Source organism: Hypomesus transpacificus, chromosome 13, assembly GCF_021917145.1.
Source record: "Hypomesus transpacificus isolate Combined female chromosome 13, fHypTra1, whole genome shotgun sequence".
Taxonomy (NCBI): domain Eukaryota; kingdom Metazoa; phylum Chordata; class Actinopteri; order Osmeriformes; family Osmeridae; genus Hypomesus; species Hypomesus transpacificus.
In genome coordinates, this window is record NC_061072.1 from 14382945 (window position 1) to 14399385 (window position 16441).

At 48.6% G+C, this 16441-nt stretch overlaps 2 protein-coding genes across 3 annotated transcripts; one reads left to right on the plus strand and one right to left on the minus strand.

The window, feature by feature from the left end:
* Window positions 1-1183: 1183 nt before the first annotated feature.
* Window positions 1184-10229, plus strand: dpysl4 (dihydropyrimidinase like 4). Of its 2 annotated transcripts, none has more exons than XM_047033130.1 (14): window positions 1184-1549; window positions 3516-3604; window positions 3858-4042; window positions 4264-4428; window positions 5229-5290; window positions 5511-5591; window positions 5915-5983; window positions 6073-6193; window positions 6388-6544; window positions 6972-7113; window positions 7238-7408; window positions 7647-7826; window positions 8079-8250; window positions 8765-10229. In XM_047033130.1, exons 1-14 carry the CDS (start codon window positions 1184-1186, stop codon window positions 8854-8856), a joined length of 2052 nt encoding a protein of 683 aa, XP_046889086.1. In that variant the 3' UTR covers window positions 8857-10229. The 2 variants fall into 2 exon arrangements, with proteins under 2 accessions (XP_046889086.1, XP_046889087.1); XM_047033131.1 differs by lacking the exon at window positions 1184-1549 and adding an exon at window positions 1905-2179.
* A 404-nt stretch (window positions 10230-10633) lies between these two features.
* Window positions 10634-15399, minus strand: LOC124476063 (E3 ubiquitin-protein ligase TRIM39). Its single transcript, XM_047033056.1, has 6 exons — window positions 14241-15399; window positions 13314-13409; window positions 12527-12757; window positions 12362-12384; window positions 12051-12169; window positions 10634-11738 (listed from the first exon to the last, which is right to left on the minus strand). Exons 1-6 carry the CDS (start codon window positions 14880-14882, stop codon window positions 11194-11196), a joined length of 1656 nt encoding a protein of 551 aa, XP_046889012.1. The 5' UTR covers window positions 14883-15399; the 3' UTR covers window positions 10634-11193.
* Between the last annotated feature and the right edge of the window lie 1042 nt (window positions 15400-16441).

Genomic DNA, 16441 nt, shown 5'->3' on the forward strand with positions numbered 1-16441 from the left:
CAATATTTGGAATAAATTTTCTCAGAAGAGACATGCGGAGGATTGATCATTCTTTCGTTCTTTTCATCGCCTTGTGCTTTCCGTGCCGGTCGCCGGAGGCCACCGAAGCAATGTGTGTCAGTGCAGCGTGCGCCAGTCAGTCATGCTGACACGTTGGAAACAGATATGATGTGTGTTCATGGGTGCATGTGAACACGCCTAGTTTGTGGAAGGCTGGTTGCTTGTGGCCGTGTCCAGATCAAGGCCCTGGAGACAGGCCTTCACTGCTGGGTGAGGATGTGGAGGTGGGACGGGATGTTTTCGACCGCCAGACATGTCAGCCTGTCTCTTTGTTTACTTGTTGGAAGTACCAGTTTGGAACCCAGTCAAAATGTATACTTCAGAAGGGTTTGGGAGGGTTAGATAGATTATACTTCCAAGGGCCCTACATGCTACTACACGACAATGTACCCTACATCCTAGGGCCCTACATGCTACTACACCACAATGTACCCTACATCCTAGGGCCCTACATGCTACTACACGACAATGTACCCTACATCCTAGGGCCCTACATGCTACTACACTACAATGTATCCTACATCCTAAGGCACTAAATGCTACTACACTTCAATGTACCCTACATCCTAGGGCCCTACATGCTACCACACGACAAAGTGCCCTACATCCTAGAGAACTACATGCTACTACACTACAATGTACCCTACATCCTACACCCAAGCTAAGGTTTTATACATTAAGTCCAAACAAAGCCTTTCTGAGCATTTCCCTCAAGAGAGAAGTGAAAGTTCCACCAGTGAAATGGGCACAAATCGCACCAGTCTAGTCTGGAGTGAAGACCTACTGTCAGGGTGGGGGTGGGGTAGTTCAATCTTGTGATAGTGACTGAAGGAAGCACATTTCATGCCGACGTGCACCCAGCCAGCCCCCGGGCCGCCTGTCTCTCTCCGGTCCCTCTCCCTGTGCGAAGTCATGTGAAGGTTTCAGCACCACGCCCCACTGGACAGCTCCCGTTCACAGAACGGTCCTCGACTGAAGACAGAGGTCGACTTGGTTTAGAGAGCTGCCACCACGGTGATTAACTCAGTCTGAGGGTAAGATAGTGCTTCTTAGGTTAGATTTAGGGTATTTTTGTATACGTTACTACATTGCTCACTGTCCTCTAAAAGAAGAACGTCTGGCGATGGCAGAGAGGAGACCGATGCCCCAGGATGATGACGAAGGATCTTTGCTTTCCAAACTGGGGACCGACAGTCCAAAGCCCAGAGTCAAGTTCGGTGGAATGTTCTGTAACGTGGAGGGCGCCTACGAGAACAAAACATTAAATTTCGAGTCGTTCAGCCCAAACACCCAGAGACGGCATGTCAGGACTCGCCAGGAGGACAGGTGCCACTCGGACACTTTCAGTGACACCAGCAGCGTGAGCAACTTCTCGTCAGTCAGTGAGAAACCGAGTCGAGCATCCCGGTTCGACGCCGTCTCGTGTTCCCGGGGCCAAACCATCGTTTATCCCACTGGACACAACCGCACCCACAATGGCAAGCGAGAGGTAAATTGTATATGATGACAGATTGTGTATTCATATTTTTTATTAAAACTTTGTAAATTCTAATAAAGTAAAGATTTACTTTACAGCCCGTCAGATAATGACGTTTTGTGGGAACAAACTCATATTGAATGTTATTGATTTATTATAACAACCAAAGCTGAAGCTTTGCCAACAAAGACGAGGATTAAAGGGTTTATTCACTCTCTAGAGTCCAAACAATACGGCTGCGTCTCCCTCCGGCGTGGATGTTGCGGGCTACTATCAAATCAGTGTTGAGAGCCAAGCCTTTTGAGTCGGTCCCGCCTCGCCCCCGGAACGCGTGTAGAATATTAACGAGGCAGATGGTCAGCGGGGAGACACAACGGAAGGGAGGGGGCTCAGTAAGCGCGAGGACTGGTGGCACAGCCCATCCAAAATAAACGGAGAATACGGTAACGTTGTCTGTTGCTCTCGAGCTGAGTTGGCAATACTGTGAGAGACGTTTGACGTTAGCCCTGAATCCCACCACCAGCAGTGCACACGCGATACCGGGTAGCCATTCAATCTCGTGGCTCTAACGTCGGAAATCACAGGTTCCGCGCACCGGCCGGCATGTCTTTCCAAGGCAAGAAAAGCATCCCTCGATTGTCGGTAGGTAACCGTGCAACAGTTCATGTATGATTTAGAGATTGCAATGGTAGTGCACATGGAGTGAATTATCAAATATCTCTGGCGGAATCTTTTGTCCCATATCGAATAGGCTATTGCAACTGATCATGGCGGCACTCCTAAAAGAGCATTGTTCGTTCAGCGGCTCGTCAGTCATAGTCATTTGAATGGAATGCATTTTTTTAACCTTTTTTAGCATCTTTGCTAGTCAAACATAGTGCAAGCTGTAGTTGGAGGCTATTGCAATGTCACGCTTCTATTGAGTCTGAGCGACGCAGAGACAGCAGCACACACAGCGCTAGTCCTGCAGCGTCTGAGTATCTCGTGGCCTAGACAGGCAGCACGGGGCCGTGCCGGCTATTAAGGGCTTGGCTCGTCTCGCAGACTCGCCGGTTCAGCCAAGCGAACAGTAGTGTCTTGCCCGGGACTGGGCGTAGTTATCACGGGGAGGCTCGCGAACCGATTCCCTTCCGCTCAATTTGGCACAGTGGCCTGCCCCGCTCATCTACCCGGGTGACCCACTTTCTTCTCTACCGGAATAAGTCTCTCTTTGTTCGAAGAACCGGGGTATATAGGCCTATTACCATGCACTACCGAAACCACATCCGACCTACGTTGATGAAAAGGCCTAACCCCATCTTTAACAACTCAAAGAACTATAACGACATGCAATGTAATTTAATGAATCTCTGGACGTTTGAAATCGTTGAATTTCAAATCCAGATATGTCCTATCCACTCAAAATCGTTCTACAGAATACTTTGTTACAAAGTCAGCAAAACCCCAGAACTGCTGTTGCACAGTGTGCAGACAGAGCTAACCTAAGCTTCACCCATGCTTTAGAGCCCCCCTGTAGCCCATGACAACCCCCCCCTGTAGCCCATGACAACCCCCCCCCCCACCACCACCACCACATTCCTCCGGTTCTCCCTCTTCCGTGGGCGTCTGTCATTCCTCCTCACATCTTAACCCATCGTCCTCTCAGCATGGCCTCAGGAACCACAGCACAGCCCAGCCACAGAACCACGGCCTTGCACTGTCCGCACTGAGTCCAGGGGAGAGCCTATACTCCTCTGATGGAGCTAACGGGTGTTTTAATGCATCGTCAACAGCCTCTTGTCTTTGCACTGTGTCTCTTTATGAACACTACACATCTTCATGATCATGTGACCTCATAGTGACACCCCCCCCCTCCCAGGAATCACTCGCCACCAAGGGGATCAGCCTAGCTGTCTATCTCCATGACAACAGCCTCTCCCCTGCTCCACCCTTCCTAACTCAGTCCAACTCTGTTGTCCCCCCCCCCCTCCGTCTCCAGAATGATCGCCTCATCATCAAAGGAGGCAAGATCGTCAACGACGACCAGTCCTTCTACGCCGACATCTACGTGGAGGACGGTGTCATCAAGTAGGCGACGCCCTTGTTTCACTCTTCAATCACGCTACACCTGGTGTTTGCCTTCGCACACATACAATAATACAGCCGTCGTAATACACTCTAATACAACAGTTGTAATATACTATAACACATCCGTTGATACTTTAATACAGCAGTTGTAATAGACTTTATAACAGTAGTTGCAATAGACACAAATACAGCAGCTCTAATCAAATACAAGACAGCAATTACCATAGACTGTAACATGGCAGTGATTCCACAGGCAGATAGGAGAGAACCTGATTGTTCCAGGGGGCGTGAAGACGGTTGATGCCTACGGACACATCGTCATCCCGGGGGGCATCGACGCCAACACCCGACTGCAGGCTCCACACCTGGGCATGAGCCCCGCGGACGACTTCTACCACGGCACCAAGGCAGCGCTGGCCGGAGGCACCACCATGATCCGTAAGCCCCTACTGACATCCCTGACCTTGTGATAAAACCTAGCCCTCAGCCTTGTCCCAGCATCCAACCTTATGGGTGTTCTGGGACTGTGTGGGTGACCATAGTGTACTTGAGCTTTGGGGTTGCTTGACCGCTGGTTCGACCGTGTTCGCATCAATGTACTAACTAGATCATTAGTGTGCTTGACCGGATTATGTCCTCTCCTCTCTCCTGTCCTCTAGTTGATCACGTGCAGCCTGAGCCAGGCTCCAGCCTGCTGGTGGCCTACGAACAGTGGAGGGATATCGCTGACAAGAGGTCGTGCTGCGACTACTCCCTGCACATGGATATCACACGCTGGCACGAGGGGATGTTTGAAGAGTTGGAGAGTTTGGTCAAGGACCAAGGCGAGTGTGTACGTGTGTGTATGCCTGTGTGTGTGTGTGTGTGTGTGTGTATGCCTGTGTGCATGTGGGTACGCCTGTGTGCGTGTGCCTATGTGTGTGTGTGTGCCTGTGTGTGTGCCTGTGTGTGTGCCTGTGTGCCTGTGTGTGTGTGTGCCTGTGTGTGTGCCTGTGTGTGTGCCTGTGTGCCTGTGTGTGTGTGTGCCTGTGTGTGTGCCTGTGTGTGTGTGTGTGTGTGTTGACGCAGGCTTCCCTGTGTGTGACGAGGGTGAGTGAGGCTGAAGGGACATCTCTGGGGCACACTAAGATGAAGCTCAGTCTCTCTAATCTACAGAGACAGGCTACCCAGCACAACATGGGCCGGCATCTCTGCACCCTGGCCCTTATCTCTCCCTCTACCCTGCCACCCCCGCTCTCTTTCTCTCTGCCACTCTCTCTCCCTTTCTTTCCCTGCCTCCCGCTGTCTCTTTCTTGCACTCTCTTTTTCTCTTTGTTGTCCTTTCTCTTGCCCTATCTATCTTTCTCCCAGTTTGTTCCTCTTTCCCTCTCTTTCTCACTCTAATTTATCAATTTCTACTATCACGACCAGCAATAGCAGGGTTGTAGCATGTTATAGCAGTAAACAGAGCTTTAGTAACACCCTGCAGCAATTACATTGATGACTAGCAAGGATTTTAAGGATCCCCTTTTTAGGAGGGATGGTTTTGAGACCTTGAGGAAGTGCATGCATAAAATAATACATTTCAGTGAAAAACATAACCTCCGTAAACCCACCGTAACCTCGGAACCATGATCTGTTGCAGGCGTCAATTCCTTCCTGGTCTTCATGACGTACAAGGACAAATACCAGAGCTCCGACTCCCAGGCAGGTTCAACAAACACAACATAGACAACATATGACAGTAACGTACCATGTGATAAACAGCAGAGGACGATCCTCCTCACTGTTGCAGATGGAATAACAAGAATATTTCACATTTAAACTGCGCCATAGTCACACGCCCAAGGATGTAGTGCAGAGGAATATAAAGAAAGGGAAAGATGGATGATGTGTTCAGCAGAATGACCTGTCCTCACTGTTGCAGATGTATGAGATGTTCAGCATCATGCGTGATCTTGGTGCCATCGCTCAGGTCCACGCGGAGAACGGCGACATCGTTGATGAGGTGGGGATCAAGCTGCCCTAGCATTTCACCCTTGACCCCAACACACTAGCTGCTGTTTGGATACAAAGGACTCTCTCTACAGTCTTTCTTCTAACCCATTTCCCCTTTTCTTTTTTTTTCTTTCTTTCTTTCTCTCTCTCTCTCTCTCTCTCTCTCTCTCTCTCTCTCTCTCTCTCTCTCTCTCTCTCTCTCTCTCTCTCTCTCTCTCTCTCTTTCTCTCTCTCTCTCTCTCTCTCTCTCTCTCTCTCTCTCTCTCTCCCTCTCTCTCTCTCTCTCTCTCTCTCTCTCTCTCTTTCTCTCTCTTTCTCTTTCTCTTCACATAGGAGCAAAAGAAACTTCTGGAACTGGGTATTACTGGGCCCGAGGGACACTCTCTGTCTCACCCAGAAGAGGTAAGAACACCCTGGCCACCCCTGACCCGTGACTGCTTTAGTTGGCCTCTGTGTGACCCTGACGCTCTGATGATGCTGATATCCACTAGGTGGAGACAGAGGCTGTGTATCGTGCCATCACCATTGCCAAGCAGGCCAACTGCCCTCTCTACGTCACCAAGGTGATGAGCAAGAGTGCTGCTGATGTCATCGCCAAGGCTAGGAAGAAGGGTGAGACGACTCGGCTGTTTATGATCCAGAATCCGCCTTGAGGTGTCAATGTGTGATCACCTAATCACCAAATTAAAACTTTTAGTTTTTATCTTGTGTTTTACATTTGTTATGAACATGAGCATTGGAGTATGACTTTGTTCGAGAAGGATTTGGAGTAATGAGAAGGTCTGCTCCCCTTGCCTTATTTCCAGGAATGGTTGTCTACGGGGAGCCAATCACAGCCAGTCTTGCAACAGACGGTTCTCACTATTGGTCTAAGAACTGGGCCAAAGCTGCTGCCTTTGTTATGTCCCCGCCCCTCAGTACTGACCCCAGCACCCCAGAATACCTCAATTCCCTCCTTTCCTGGTAAGAAACTCCACAACCCACAGTCTGTTGTTCATAACCCACAACCCTAACCTAAAACCCTGAGCCATACCCTTGACCCACAACCCATTTCCTATAACCATAACCTACAACTCTAACCCTAATCTACAACTCTAACACCAACCTATAACCCTAGCATCTACCCATAACCCTGTGTTTCTTTAACTTTTTGCATCCGGCTGTCCTTTGAGAATGGAAACATATCATCATGTCCTCTCCATTTAGAGTATAATCCAAGCCTCTGTCGATGTGAACTTTCCTTTCCACAGAACTACTTTCTCAACTTTCTCATTTCACCCTAACCTTGCACGAGCACATGGTGGACCAGTCCCGAGGCTGTGTCCTTGTGATGTCACTCTGTAACCATGACATGACTGATAACACTTCCTGTGTGTCTGCTGGTTGCTAGCGGCGACCTCCAGGTGACGGCGAGCGCCCACAGCACCTTCTCCACGGCCCAGAAGGCCGTAGGCAAGGACAACTTCACCCTCATCCCAGAGGGAACCAACGGCATCGAGGAGAGACTGTCTGTGGTCTGGGACAAGGCTGTGGTATGCCGGCAGACACACACACACACACACTGAAACACACACACACATACAGTTGTATCACTCAGTACTCACAAGTCAGTAGACATGTACAAACTGCTCGTCGTGACATGTGTTTCCTTTCCAGGCAACAGGTAAAATGGATGAGAACGAGTTTGTGGCAGTGACCAGCACCAACGCCGCCAAGCTCTTCAACCTGTACCCCCGGAAGGGACGCATTGCTGTGGGCTCTGATGCCGACATCGTCATCTGGAACACCAAGGAGACCAGGACCTTCTCTGCCACCACCCACAACCTGGTTAGCGTCTGGTTAGCCTAGCATAACAACCTGTTTATTATAGCTTTTTTATTTTCTTTTTCTTAGTAACCATTTTAGCTTTACTTCCATGTTGTTTTAGCAAGCAGTAGCTGGCACTTGGTTAGCTGAAGAACCTGCTTTGTTTAAAGTGCTTTTCAGATGAAGGGGAATCAATGTTATCATGACTCAAAGAAAATGATTACAAAAGTGTTTCGGGTTGCGTTTGTGTATTGAGCAGACGGTGGAGATGAATATCTTTGAGGGAATGGAGTGTCGGGGGGTGCCCGTGGTTGTCATCAGTGGGGGCCGGATTGTTCTGGAAGGTGGAAAGCTGAACGTCACTGAGGGCTATGGACGCTTCGTCCCCAGCAAGGCCTTCCCCGACTACGTTTACAAGAGGATCAAAGCCCGTAGCAAGGTACGACCTTCAACCCCTGACCCCTCACCATGACTCCTTCTCTGAAGTTGACCCTTTGACTGACTTCTAACCTTAACCCCTAAATCCTCATTCCTGATCTCTAAGTCTGACTCTTGTTGAACTTGACCCTTACCCCAAAACCCATACATTCTACCTCTGAACTTGACCCTGAACCTTGCTCCTCTCTCTTGACCCATGACCTCACTGCGAGTCTCCTCAACTCTGACCTGATGCCCTGTGTCTCTCTGACAGATGGCTGATGCCCGCGGTGTTCCCCGCGGTAACTATGATGGCCCGGTCCACGATGTCATCAGCATGACCAAGTCGGTGCCGCCCACCCCCACCACCAGGGGGCCCCAGGTCCCAGGGAAGGTCCCCGCTGGCCCCAACAGGAACCTGCACCAGTCAGGGTTCACTCTGTCTGGTAAGAGCTGCTGATTCTGAATGGCTTGGCGTGTTTATGAACTAAATATCTGTGCAAAATTCTTAGGCACCATATGATGGGCATTGATCATTCGCATATGAAGTGAATATTGTCTTGAATATGAATACTTTTTTTGTCTTCTGTATTTGTGTGTATAAAAGTGAAAATGTTCTGTAGTTTACTAATTTCATAATTTATTAAAGCATTTTTGCTTGTAAAATAGTATGTATATAATAATATGAAAATACGTATTTTTAGTATGTCATTTTAGTTTATATACGCTCTTCATAGATCTGGCTTGGACCATGACCCTAGTTCTGACCCTAACCTCTCTCATTCTGTCTCTGACATTACATTTAGTTATTTAGTTATTTAGCAAACGCTCTTATCCAGAGCGTTTGCTCTGACCATAGCTTCAAATCTGTCCATAACCTTTGCCGTGACTTTAGCTTTTTCATCTAGCTCCAATTTCCTGGCCTAACTCTTTGACTCCTCCTCTTCTTCTCATCTCCAGGAACTCAGATAGACGACCACATCCCACGGCGCTCCACCCAGCGCATCGTAGCTCCCCCTGGTGGCCGGTCTAACATCACGTCCCTGTCGTGAGTGGTGAACATGAGGGAGGCGAAGCAGAAACAGCCCTTCATGCTTCCTGAACCGTCCTCAAAGAAATGCAAAAAATCCCAGTTACCCTCTAAAACTGTACATTCCAACAGGTTAAAAAAATTAAAAAATAAATACAGATATGGTACTTTTCCGTCAAGTGATGGAAACATTACTATGACAACACCTACACCTATTGTACGCAGAACCCAAGTCCAACCAGATCTCATTGCAAAACAATAGATCCATCCACTAGATCCATTAAGTCCATCATAAGACCATTCAGCACCTATAGTAGATCTCCATAGAGCTGTTCGACCTCCATAAAACTGCTTGATGTGCATTGCATGCAGCTTCAACCTCCAGAGTCCCCTCGTCCTCTGGTCATCTTGTGTCCAGCTTCAGTGACCTGGTGGTGACGATGAGCAGGAGATAGGACGGTCGCCTTTAAGACCTCTGAATGCCTCTCACACTGTAGTAGTACTGCTTCCTGACTCTCTCCCTCTCTCTCTCTATCCTCTTCTGTTCTCTTCTCTCTCTGTCTCTCTTTCACTTTCTCTCTCAATCTGTCTCTCCCTCACTTTCTCTCTCACTTTCTCTCCCACTTTCCCATTCTTCTGGCACTTAGGCTGCGCCTCCTCTTCTGCCTCCCCTCCATGAATGTTCTCATTAGGTAGTACGAAGAACAACCATACTTGATAACCTCATGCTTAAAGGACTTATGTCATTGCCACATGTGTATGTACCATCCTGTTACCATAGAAACGTTAACCCGGAGAGAGACAGAGGCGTCATATGCTAGTGCCGTAACCTTGCCGTTGTCGTGTCAGTCAGAAGAAGAGTTTCATCAATGCTCCAACATGTCTGTAGAAAATACTAGAGAGGCTTAAACAGTGTTCTGGTCTTAGTCCTGATCCTGGGCCTTGACCCTAATCCTAGTTCTTAGTCCGAGTCATCGGCTTTTTCCCCACACTGTGTGTCTTAAACACCCAATCTCTGGTGCTCAGAACCCTCACGTTCTATCCAACCCCACCCCCTCTACCTAGTAACCACAGTGGACCACAGTGGTTCTAACACTTTTTTTAACAAGCTGTTTGTCTAGTTTGTAAGGATATCATTTGATAACATTTTCATGTTTGTACTTTGTACTTTTACCGGTTCAGAAAACGGCCATTATTTTGTAGCCCAGAAACCAACAGCATTAGTAGTGTACAGTTCTCCTGCAGTGTTGTTAGTGGAACCCTGTTTGAGTGTGTCTATAGTTATCACCTGAGGCAAAATGGTCCAGTAACAGTCTTTTTCTATTGTCTCAGTGTAACATTGTAAATATTTAATTGTGTCCCGAAAGCATCATGAAGAGCATGTCCTGAATAAAGTTTGAGGGGAAATAAATTCCTTGTCTTTATTGACGTTTAGTCATAACAAAACTGAATGGTGTTGCTCAACTTTTGGGGCCTGCAGTGTTTTGAAACGCTGCTAGTCTAATTTCCTCCTAGCAGCGGGAGGGGCCAAGTGGAGGATATTGTTGGTCCCACAGGGATTGATAGCAGTGGGGTGGGGGTGTAAGGGGGAGTGGTGGTGGTGGTGGGGGGGGGGGGGTTGCTGGAAGGGCTGTTATTGAAAGGTTAAAAACACGTTTGCGTGCCAACATTCCATGGATCTAGAGGGAGGGAGAGAGGGGAGGGAGGAGGAAAAGAGGAAGGGTATCTAGTTCCCTGGGGAAGGCCATGTGCTAAATGCAGTCTGGTGCAGATGGACAAATCGTTGACCAGCATGGCAGTCAGAAAAGTGCATTTCAATGGGACTGCACATTTATTTGTAGCGGTACATGAAATACAGTGTTTGACATATTAGACATACAAAATCGAAATGGTTTCACTAAAGAAAAATAGCTTCATGACTTTAAACTATTATGTACACAGCAGACGATATACAAACGAGTAACTCTGACTTAAAATCTGATTGGCTGACAGTCATGACATGAACTTATCAACAAATAAAACCTTCCCAGATATGCATAAATATATTTCAGCCCCACAGGCTTGCTCGTTTGAATTCTAGTGCATGTTGTCTGTTACTAAGGCAGAGCTAGCTTGTAGAGATACCACATGCCCTACATGTTTACAGGACATCTATACTTATGAAACATCCCTATAAGACACAGATTAATGGAAACAAATTGGATGAAAGCATCTTCTAAATGCAAATGCCAAATGCATTTATAAAAATAATAATAATGTATTCATTTATCAGACACTTTTATCCAAAGTCACATATAATACCGTTGGGTTTTCTACTGTCCTTGGTATCTCTCCACATTTCTCCCAGGCACCCTGTGTGCTACTCTGCCGAGACAGACACCCTCCCAGCAGAGATGGTCAGAGGGTGTCGTCTGCAGCTGGTGGACAGGTAAGGGAACACCCTCCTGGTGAACCTGTGTTTAAACGAGTAGATGATGGAGTTATCGCTGGCGTCCGAGAAGGTGAGTCTGGCCCGTTCCCAGTCCAGATGCACCCTGACTCTCTGGGTCTTCTTCTTCAGGGTGAGGGGGGTGCCGGTAGGGCTGCAGGCCCGGTACTGCCCCCCGGTGAAGCAGACCACCCACAGGCCCTTCTCCGGGTCTGGGGGGAACCACTCCTTCCTGGGGAAGTTGTCCTGGGCCACACCCAGGGCCCAGCAGCTGTTCTCTCCCACCTCCACCTCCCACTTGTGGGAGCCAGAGCTGTAGGCCTCGGAGCCCAGGACGCACTCGTGGTAGCGGAATCTCTCGCGGTTGTCTGGGAGATGGCGCCCCTCCTCCTCCTCCTCACTGTAGCGCACGCTGATCAGGTTGTCGGACACGCTCAGGCATGCGTCGGCTGTGTTTGGGTCCAGAGTCACCGGCGCTGGGGCATTGACAGAGAGGGAGTGAGGGAGGGATGGATGGATGGAGAAGGAGGAGCGAGGGAAAGAGAGAGTGGGAGGAAAGGAGAAGGAGGGAAAGAGAGGAGGGTGACGGAGGGTAGAGAGGGAGAAGCAGAGTGAGGGATAGAGACAAAGAAAACAGACATGGATTGTCAGAAAGAAAGAATAAAACAAGAATGAATAAACAAACAACCAATACAAGGAGAAATGACGACAGATGCCTATAAAATCTAACAAAAAGTAAACAAACAAGTGGCGCAGACGTGATCGTTCATCGCTGGGCCTGCTCTTACTGTAGTGCACCAGGTTCTGCATGTTCTCCCAGGCGTGGTACCGGATGCAGCCCAGGTGCTGGGCCAGGTCCAGCAGAGACCCAGACACCACCTCTGGTTCCTCCACGCTCAACTGGGTCCTAGTGCACACAGGGTTAGCGTGGCCAGCTTTAGTTCACACACTGTAGGTTAAGCATAGGTAGCCTAGCTGACCTGTCTAGGTTGAAAGTAGTAGTGAAAATGACTGTACACAGACAGGCTTTATCTCCAACTAGCTGAGTATGACTATATTTACATACAGAATAACCCAGAGATTGGCCTGACACACCCACCTCTCAGAAGTCTTCTTGAAATTCTGTAAGGAAAAGAACAGAATAGACAGTTGCAGGTTAGCATATCTCTCCCGATAACATGGGAGAGGTCATTGTACCTGTGAAGGTAGGGTACTGTCCCTTTAAAAGGGGGACCACTGTACCTTTAAAATGGTGGGACTGTACCTTTAAGAAGATCACATCTTCAACAGCCATGGCCTCTTCCGTCTCCCTGATGGCGTCTGTCAGACACGCGATGTCATCCATGATTCTCTCCATCCTCTCCTTCATCTTCCGGCTCTTCTCTTCCTCCTCCTCTTTTATTGAAGACATCAAAGCCGCCTCTTCGTCTCTGAGGAAATGGTGCAGCTTCTCAAACTCCTCCCCCACCACGCGCTCCGCATGCTCTGATTGGTTCTACAGGTGCGCGTGGAGACAAGGGGGAGTGGCACAGTATCCTAGGCGATCGAGACTGCCTCTGTGTGCCTAACCGCCAGGTGTGTTTTGGGAAGCCATCTTGTTTTCAGCAAATGGAATTGTGTTGTGTGATCCATGCCTTGAGGTACTGGGCTATGGTCTTGCTAGTGTGTGTTTACCCAGCTATTAAGAAACGTGACCTATAACGTCCCAAACAGGCTGTGACATTCAGTACACTCTGTAAGACCTTAAGGAACGTTACAAATGTGTTAGGTACATTTCTTGTACATCGTGACATTTTATTTGAGGTCATCCTCATTACGTTACTTACAGTACCAATACGGGATCTAATCGTGTGTATGTTCAGGAAATGTTTATAACATTACTAAAAGGATGACATTAGGACATTCAGAGGCCCCCACATTTCTATGTCCTGAATAGACTTGGGGCATAACTTTCACCAGCTGACACCACAGGTACGTAACCATGACTTTATGGAGACTAAAATAACAAACACGTCATGTCCTGGAACTTGATTTTGTTAGCTGGGTAGTACCTTGATATGCTGGGCTATGGCCTGGCTGGTGTGCAAGGCAGTGTTCAGCGAATCCAGCTTGCTCTGGAGAGGCCTGAGAGAGGACTGCAACTCCCTCTGAGAAAAGAAGAGAGGAGAGGGGATGACAGGAGGGGAGATGAGGGGGTGTAAGGAAAGTTGATGAGAGGAGAGGAGATGATGGGATGTAGGGATAGGAGATGACAGGAGAGGAGATGATGGGATGTAAGATGAGGAGATGACAGGAGATGATGGGATGTAAGGAGAGGAGATGACAGGAGAGGAGATGATGGGATATAAGGAGAGGAGATGACAGGAGAGGAGATGATGGGATGTAAGATGAGGAGATGACAGGAGATGATGGGATGTAAGGAGAGGAGATGACAGGAGAGGAGATGATGGGATATAAGGAGAGGAGATGACAGGAGATGATAGGATGTAAGGAGAGGAGATGACAGGAGAGGAGATGATGGGATATAAGGAGAGGAGATGACAGGAGAGGAGATGATGGGATATAAGGAGAGGAGATGACAGGAGAGGAGATGATGGGATATAAGGAGAGGAGATGACAGGAGAGGAGATGATGGGATGTAAGATGAGGAGATGACAGGAGATGATGGGATGTAAGGAGAGGAGATGACAGGAGAGGAGATGATGGGATGTAAGGAGAGGAGATGACAGGAGATGATGGGATGTAAGGAGAGGAGATGACAGGAGAGGAGATGATAGGATGTAAGGAGAGGAGATGACAGGAGATGATGGGATGTAAGGAGAGGAGATGACAGGAGAGGAGATGATGGGATGTAAGGAGAGGAGATGACAGGAGAGGAGAGGAGCATGAGAGACAACATGAGAGGTCAAGACTGATCCTTTCTCTCATCAATCCTTTTCAGTCTTTCTTTTCATCCATCCATCCATCTACTGTCTTACCTTGCAGTCCAGCGCCGCGTCCTCTACGGAGCAACATTCGTGCTCCTCGTGTTCCTCCCTCTGACACTCTGAGCACACCAGCTCCTCCTCCTCCATGCAGAACATGCTGAACATCTCCCCGTGCTCTGGACACTGCCCCCCAGCCTCCCCGGACCTCCCGCCCCTCCCCGGCCTTCGGGACTGCCCCTGGAACAAGGAGTCCAGCAGGCGGTTGAGGACACAGTCCAGCAGGTTGCGTCCGTAGCAGACAGTGCAGCCTCCCTGGCCTCCCAGCTCTCTCTGACACAGCTCCACGCAGACCTGGCAGAGACGGTGTCCGCAGGGGAGAACCAGAGCCCCCGCCGCCTGGCAGCCCGGGCACACGGACTCCGACTCCTCCAAGCCCTGCTCCTGGGGATCCAGCCCAGGCTGGGACCCACCCTGCTCCCCTGGGTCAACACGTCCAGGCTGGGACCCACCCTGCTCCCCTGGGTCAACACGTCCAGGCTGGGACCCACCCTGCTCCCCTGGGTCAACATGTCCAGGCTGGGACCCACCCTGCTCCTCTGGGTCAACATGTCCAGGCTGTGGCCCACCCTGCTCCTCTGGGTCAGTATGCCCAGGCTGCTCACCGGGACCTCTCTGGTCTGTCTTCTCTGCCATGGCCTCTGGATTATGGAATTCTGGTTTCTTTGTTCTGAAACTCTAAATTTCGGGATCTCTGGAATCTTGAAGTTTGATGCTGGATGCTGAATTCTACATCCCTGGACCAATATTCTTGGATAACCAACACAAATAATGATTAGATCACAGAGTCTATGGATTACCTTGTCTCTGGTGTGCCTGTCTTCTCACTTCTGTCAACTGGAGGTTAATTTCACAACCTCTAGTGCTGCCTGTCTGTTTATTTCTCTGCTAGCGTCTGCCTGTTTAAATACCTGTCTGTCTGCCTCGATACAAGTCCGCCTGTGTTCCTGCCAGTCTGTCTGTCTGTCTGCCTCAACAAAAGCTTAATCTCCAACCTGCCTGTCTACAAGTCTGTCTGTCTAAATGTTTTCCTGTCTGCCTGTCTAAATGTTTGCCTATATGCCTGTCTAAAAGTCTCCCTGCCTGTCTGCTTGTCTGCCTGGCAGCCTGACTGCTTTCCAAAGTCCCACCCTCTGCTGACTATTAATAGAAGTCTGTTTACAGTCCAGCTCTGCTTGTACCTGCCAGAAAACATGCTGAAAGTTGAGAGTTGATACTTACACACACACTTGCACACTCGCACACTCGCACACACATTCATGGACAGTCTTATGGATACACACACAAAACCACGAGCACACACACACCTGTGCACACAAACACATGCATGCACACACATACACACACGTGTGTCCTGAAAAGTAAGTACAGGGACACAACGTAGTTTGGCACTCAGCCATCTGACTCCCTTTACATTATAGAGAACATACCTATCTGTTGGTGTTCTGACGGCTTGTATCAGGTAAGACACTGCCAGTGCCTGACACAAATAGAGAGAAACACACACAGCAAAAGCTACTCAGTAACTGAGGGTGGGTGATTATGCTAGTTGTTTAGCTGGTATCTCCAGGGGAGGTTGGCCAGGTCCTGGCCTCACACATGCTAAACCCTGCTGGGGCCCAAGGCACTACCCGCTTTCCAGGCCTACCTGGGCCTACGGGGACCACATTTGGTCTGCAGTCTCTATTTGTAGAACATCATAGTGATTTAGTGATATTCATTAACCTTTCCATATAAACAAAAAACGAAGTATGCATTTACAACACTCCCATCTCTTTAATTGGACTTTTGCCACATTTGCTTTTATTGTTTTATAGTGTATGAACAATCAATGGAACTGTAATGCAGATTATAATCAATACGTGTTGTCTCCAGTTTGTTGTACAATACCTTATATTTAGCCTTACATTTTTCATCTGAGGACAGATTACATCATTCAACTGAGGACAGATGACATCATTCAACTGAGGACAGATGACATCATTCAACTGAGGACGGATGACATCATTCAAATGAAAACAGCGTGGGGATGGAGGATTGTTAACATAGCTGAACTCAACTCTTGGATGGACACATCATGAAAATCCCCCTTCTGATGGAGCTGTGAAAATCATCTTTAAAAGGTTTTAATAGCACATGTTGTGAATATTCTCTCTCTTTCCCCCTAGTAATTTCTTTTTGAGGATTTGGATGTA

Coding starts and splice junctions, on each gene's coding strand:
- dpysl4 (XM_047033130.1), top strand. CDS start 1,184: ATGGCAGAGAGGAGACCGATGCCCCAGGATGATGACGAAGGATCTTTG. Junction 4,429..5,228: donor GAGTTTGGTCAAGGACCAAG/GCGAGTGTGTAC, acceptor GATCTGTTGCAG/GCGTCAATTCCTTCCTGGTC. Junction 7,114..7,237: donor TGGTCTGGGACAAGGCTGTG/GTATGCCGGCAG, acceptor TTTCCTTTCCAG/GCAACAGGTAAAATGGATGA.
- LOC124476063 (XM_047033056.1), bottom strand. CDS start 14,882: ATGGCAGAGAAGACAGACCAGAGAGGTCCCGGTGAGCAGCCTGGGCAT. Junction 12,758..13,313: donor CCATAGCCCAGCATATCAAG/GTACTACCCAGC, acceptor GCGCACCTGTAG/AACCAATCAGAGCATGCGGA. Junction 11,739..12,050: donor GCAGAACCTGGTGCACTACA/GTAAGAGCAGGC, acceptor TCAATGCCCCAG/CGCCGGTGACTCTGGACCCA.